This window comes from Trichoplusia ni, chromosome 13, assembly GCF_003590095.1.
Source record: "Trichoplusia ni isolate ovarian cell line Hi5 chromosome 13, tn1, whole genome shotgun sequence".
Taxonomy (NCBI): domain Eukaryota; kingdom Metazoa; phylum Arthropoda; class Insecta; order Lepidoptera; family Noctuidae; genus Trichoplusia; species Trichoplusia ni.
Window position 1 is genome coordinate 6,282,978 of NC_039490.1, and position 6,937 is coordinate 6,289,914.

At 33.0% G+C, this 6,937-nt stretch overlaps 1 protein-coding gene across 1 annotated transcript in view; it reads left to right on the forward strand.

The window, feature by feature from the left end:
• LOC113500218 overlaps positions 1-531 on the forward strand; it is a 2,181-nt gene extending 1,650 nt beyond the window's left edge. Inside the window, exon 2 of the mRNA XM_026880928.1 lies at positions 1-531. Coding sequence (XP_026736729.1) covers positions 1-364 — 364 coding nt within the window. The 3' untranslated portion in view covers positions 365-531.
• The last annotated feature ends 6,406 nt before the right edge of the window (positions 532-6,937 follow it).

Consider the following 6,937-nt stretch of genomic DNA (forward strand, 5'->3'; position numbering starts at 1 on the left):
TGTGGAACTTTGTAAGACAGAGCTGCAATCACTGAAAAATTTACAAGTAAGCAAGACTGCTATAGTAGATACATTAAGGTTAGAGAAAGATACTTTAACCGCTCAACTGACTGAGAGGAAGCAAAAAATAGAAGATTTGGAAAAAGAGATTGAGAAGTTAAAGTCAGCTCTGACAACAAAAAGTGCTCCAAATCCATCTTCAATACCCAAGGTGACGCCAGCTGCCCAGCCGCCCAAGATGAGTCCTGCTCTCAGTGCCCACAACCCCATTAATGAACCAGTGTTAGAAAATGATGCCAAGGAAGAAATAGAAGACACAAATGCCTTGAATGATGGCAATGATTTTGACCCACAGGTGCAATAAGTTTAATTATTGTTTAAGTTTGTGATTTAGTGGCCTGTTAACATTTACCAGTTAGGGACTAAGAAAGAGGCTGATGGTAGAAAGGCTATAAGCTAGAATACATGCATAATGAGTATTCTTAACAACTAAAGAGGTTCGAAGAACTGAAGGTTAGCTATGAAAAAAAATCACTTTGATGGTTGACATTCTTGTTGATAAGAGTATTTTTTTTGTAGGTTACTACACCTTCTGCTCTTGATAACAGAGTCAGTCAATTCATACAAGCTTAGCCTATATAACAGATCTTTGGACCATTAAGTTGCCTTTTCAGAGCTTTTGTGATTGTGTAAATTGACTGTCAATGTTTTATTCTTTTAATGAAATCAACAGTGTGCAAAGACGAAGTATTCAAATGAATTAATCAAAAATAAAAAGTTTTATTACAACTGCAAAATGCAAATTATATTCAAGTTGCTTAACCGATATTCAATGTTAAATAATAAAGTCTTCATATTGTTTGTTGAAATACATTATATGCTTTAATTTTTATTCCAATGCAGACTTATGTTATATTTATTGTATTGTATAGTTGTGACTAATCTATTATTAGAACAGCTGTTGCTAGTGCATTTACAAATAAATATTTTTATGGTGCTTTTACTTTCTGCCTTTCTACAATCAAAGATCCAAAAATGCATTTGTTTATTTACAACTACTTGAATAGTAATGATTAATGTATTAAATAATATTATTCATTATGGAATAGCTTATGGAAATGAAAGGGCTTGAATAAACTTAACAATTTAATTATGTGCAATTTCAGGTGAAGCCATATTTCATACTCTCTTAGAAATAATTTTAGTTTTTATTTTTAAATCACAAGTATTGTTAATATGATTAATGGGATTAGAATAGAGATGCCATGATGGTGCCAGAAATGACTATTTGGATCTGACATGAGTAGTTTAATACTGATATGTTATTTTGCTCAATTTTCTATTATTGACATTATGAACACTGTTATTTCAATTCGATTCAGAGGCGGTGTGAATAATTTTTTAGATTGGTGAAGTGTATTATGATGTAATGTTATAGCATAATGTTTGCGTCGGCTCTATAAGTACGTAATATTGTATTGTATGTGTAACTTTAGTATTGTACTCTGTAGTTACTGTGTTTCGTACACGTCTTTTATAGTTGAGGAATAAATTGTATAGATTTTTTCCTTTTTATTCGTATTTTTTTTATTGTTTTTAAGCGAACTCTTCACCCAATGTGCGTACAACGTACTGATAGCTGATCGTATACCGGATTTTTAACGACGATGTCAGTTGTTTCTCAATGGGATATTACCTACCTATACAATGGTTGCGTAGTAATTACTCTGCGACATAGTTTTCTAGTTCGATTGTATGGCTTCGAGTAGCTTGACCGAATCAGATCAGGGTTGTTAAGAGTTTTTACGTAACTAATCACCAAACGAATTAATCACCTAATTGTCAAGTTCATTTACAGAATTGGATATTCTTTATTGGCATATCACATGAATAGGGGATTGTACAAACAAAAAGTTACATGGTGCCAAAAATGCGCGGTCATATCACTAAGGGCCATTTGTGTAGCCGCGCAGCTCGGGTATCCAACGTGATAAATTATAGCCAGCAATCTATTACAACTCGCACGATAATTCTCGCATCGTTAAAATTGGCCCTAAGAGATAGCTTTTACTGACAACCATTTAATGGACTATACTAGAGCTATAATGAGCAACTTTATTGTAGGTAGTCTGCGTGGTGCACAGCTATAAAATAAACATTAAATTGCAATAGAACAATTTCAGCTATGTAGGTATTCGAATAAACTTGTGTCTATTGAACATTACAGAACATAAACCAGTTTGCAACAGTAGTGGAGTAAAGTGCATTTCAGAAACAATAAATTACTTTTATGGATGTCGCACGCATGTGGTAACAATCAAAGCCTTGATATCGAGTTTGTACAGTCGAGTTCATTCATACATTGGCACTGGTCAAAGATTAACTCAAAATATTGTGGGCGTTGGATTTGTTGGAAAGCTCCAAAAGTTTTTACTTTTTCCTTGACGTATTGAGTAGTAATTTATTTATGAACTTAACTGTGCAGTAGACATGCTATTGGTTTATCAGAATCTAATAAAGTCGTCTACACTTTATAGTTTCGTAGAACATAATTAGATACGGAGCAATGAGCAATCAAGTCCAGTCTCATAATTAAGGTAATTCTCTTGACGTCCTATTGGTAGGTCCTGGTGTGTATTACGCATTGTGTACACGTCGTCTATAATGTCTTCCTACAAAACACCTCAGTTCTGCTTTTTACAATGGCCGTTGAATGACTGGATATTGTGTTAAATTGGCACTAATCGTATTATTATTATAAACAGTTTTCCAACACAACAATTAATGGAAATTTAGTACGGGGCGGAACACTCAAAGTCAAGACATTGAATTTCCAATTATTATATTATGAAAATGCCTAAGAGAATAGGAATAGTTTCAAATTTAAACCAACTGCCATTAATTCATCGGCCATTGTAAATAGCAGAATCGTCGTATTTCCACACTGCCAATAATGCGGTATAGTGTGCCTCATAGAGCAAAAGTATTTATGGAAATTAAATCCGGAACTCAAGTCCGATGCTATTGAAAACCTGCTATCAGTATGAAATAAGTTAGGTACCTACGCTACCTACCTACCTACAAACTACGACTTTGTGTAGCACAGGCTTGAGACCTCGTATTTACGTTGCACTAATATTTTCTTTCAACTGTTGTTAATAACTTTATTTAGACAGCTGTCTTAAATAAATGCAGGCGTAACTAAATTGGCTAAATATTAATTAAAAAAAAACATGTTAAGACGAAGTTAACATGAGGGTCTACCCCTATGTCTCGGTAATTTACTGAGTTGTGAACGCATGAGAGCGCAATACTCGGCGTAGAGAGGGATCTCTCTTCCATTCTCATCAATCTTCGTTAAATTACACAGGTTTCAAAACTAATATCTACTAGAGCAAGAGCCCGTGAACCCCAGACCTTCGTTATTTTATAAAAGCTGAAAGTTTGTCAGCGCATACTCCCAACACAGGTAAGAACGATGGACCATTATGAAGTTTGGGTTATAGTGGCTTAGGCAGGTAAACGGTACTAAAGGTGTGTAAAATACCGATCTAAATTCGTCAAATAATAAAGTGCGATTTTTTGATATTATCTTCAGAATATTATTAAAAATCACGTTATTCATTGCCAGACACTTAACATCGTGGCAACCCCTTGCCAGACACCCTTAATGTTCATGAATTATAGTTTAACTTACGTTATAGTATAAAAGCTGATTTTTATAAATAATACTTGGGTAATAAGTAGATGATGTTTCCTCATTAGCCAGACATTTTTTATAGTTCCAACCCCTTGCCAGACAAGCATGTAGGGTAGCTGTAGGAGCGAGCGCGAGGCAGTATGTATATGAGTGAGTGCGAGTGAGATGGCGAGTTAAGTCTACCGCGATCCCTCACTGCGCAGTTGTTATTTCTACTGCGCATGTATTGTTTAGTACTCAGTACATGTTTACATCAGCTAAAATAATATATATGATACGTAGATTATATTTTTACAATTTGTTTATGTGACTTTTTAAATTAAAGTGATTTTGTATTATAAAAACAAATCATAGGTGAAACATTAATTTGTGTTATTTGCAAAAAAAAGTAGTGACAAATAATATTTTATAGTATGACTAGCTGACCCGGCGAACTTCGTACCGCCTTAGCGTAGCTTTGATGCACTACTTTATTTTGTATAGTTGACCTATCTTAGGTATGAGTACCTATTAAATTTAAACTGGAATCTATAATATTCTCCATATATAAATTAATCCCTATTTCCCTGGTCTCGCCATATCTGAAAAGGACCTAATTTTATTAAATACAAAACAAAATATATATTTTCATAATAGTGTTTATTCCATAGGATTCAATAATTCCACTTATATTTTTACAAATCGCTATTGAACAACTTGGCATTTTGAAGTAAATACTGAGCTTAACACCACGCGCGCTCTAGAAAACAACTAATAGCCTCTATAACCTTCACTGTTTCTCTCTATTTTTGTACGTCTGGTTGGTGGCATTGTTAAAATGATAACATTGATGATGATAATGAATAAATTAATATTGTCTTTTATACTCTATAATAATATGTAATGTCATCAATTTATTTTTTTATCCTCAGTAATAACTTGTAGCATCATTAACCTATTTTTAATTAAATTTTTGAAAAATATTTTTTTTTTTTTTTTTTTTTAAACCTGTTTTTGATAAAATAAATTAAAATTTTTAACAATTTAAGGTAATTGTAGCATCGAATGTCTTTCCTTAAGATGTTTTTAAAATTTACATAAATCTGCGCCAAAAAGTTTATTTGCATGAGTCATTCATAATTCATAATTAATATTATTCTTATCATTTATAACGAATATTTAATTAATAATAATTGAAGATAGCACATATTATTGTTTTAGTTGATGTAAGCATGTATTAAATACTAAACAATACAAACGCATCTCACTCGCACTCACTCATATACATACTGCCTCGCGCTCGCTCCTACAGCTACCCTACATGCTTGTCTGGCAAGGGGTTGGAACTATAAAAAATGTCTGGCTAATGAGGAAACATCATCTACTTATTACCCAAGTATTATTTATAAAAATCAGCTTTTATACTATAACGTAAGTTAAACTATAATTTCATGAACATTAAGGGTGTCTGGCAAGGGGTTGCCACGATGTTAAGTGTCTGGCAATGAATAACGTGATTTTTAATAATATTCTGAAGATAATATCAAAAAATCGCACTTTATTATTTGACGAATTTAGATCGGTATTTTACACACCTTTAGTACCGTTTACCTGCCTAAGCCACTATAACCCAAACTTCATAATGGTCCATCGTTCTTACCTGTGTTGGGAGTATGCGCTGACAAACTTTCAGCTTTTATAAAATAACGAAGGTCTGGGGTTCACGGGCTCTTAGACCATACGATTCAATACTTTGAAATTGTTTTCGCGTTGCGTGACGTAGTGGCGGTCATTGCTTATTTTGAATCTATTCATCTTGTTCTTGTCAACCAGTAATCTATTCCGACAGTCATAAACTACAAGAGCACAAAGGAGAGTGTTATTAGACGTCAGATTCATTAGGAATACAGTGTGTTATTGATAGGAGGTCATTTAACTTTCATATTGAATGCGTGTATTGGCAATCAGAATTTATTGCCGTGAGCGTAACGTTCGTGTTAGACTGATGCGCTCGATAAATGTCCACATTTCTGTCAACAATAAATAAAGAAAGCCGATTTTATACTAAACAAGTTTTATTTACCTTAAACATCTCTAGCATAATCAAAAACAAAAATATTCCCATCGCCATTACTTCACAAGTAATGTGTTAACAACATAAAACTTAAAGTACCTAGTTATAACTAACGACGTACACTGGCAATCTCATTTACAATCCATACATATGCCGAATTACTTAATTAAAATCATAATTTGTAAATTACGTGTAAATTGCTGGACCGCTAGCTGGCAACACATAGGATAAAGATAAAGATAAAGCTAGTAAATACCATGATTGGCGAAACTAATTTGATCATTTCATGAGGTTATTTTACTTTGACATTACGCATATGCGTGTCAATAAAGTGATAACCTTAGGAATGATTCAGTGTGAAACATAGTGCCAAGACATAATTTAGACATTACATTATTTCTCTTAAAACCAATAAAAGACAAGCTTCATTTAAAACTCTTTCCTAAAATACATGGTCAACATGACTGAAATAGTTGATAATGGCATGAACAAGATCCGAGTCACAATTTAATGAATAGTCCTAGTACTAAGCTAACATTTGTAACTAAAATTAATAACTAAACCTAATGAATACAAGCTACAAGTCGGTGGTAAACAGGATAGTGGAATTGACAGAGATCGCCGAATCCGTAATTGCGATTGATAAAATATCACTTGGGGGATCAAGAGTGAAAAATAATTTATTGAGGCAGTTTATCCATACATAATAACCTCTTTCATATAACAATGGAAAACTACGTCAAAAAATCCGGTTCCTTCGTCTCAAATATTCCCTTGACATTGTAGCAATCAGAATTAACAGACTCCAAGTTAAAAACAAATAGATGTAGATGTGCTGTAAATAATGAAATATCAATTATATTGTGCCATCTTTTACTTCTATCAAATAATGCAAACAAGACGAACAATAGCGAGATAAATGACGCTGGTACATTTCATAAAAATATTCTTCAACATTTAATAAGACATCAGCATGGAGGAAAGGAATGTAGCCTTACTCTTTTAAAAACTTATGTCCATCACCTGGACTACCATAGGCTGGGTTGTTTGTGATAATAAGTCAACACAATGTGTCAACTAATCCTACATAAGAAAATTAAACTGGATTAAAAAACTTTGGTCAAATCTAAAGAGTACAGTTATTAAAAGTAATGTTATAAAAATTACTACTAGCATACAATTCA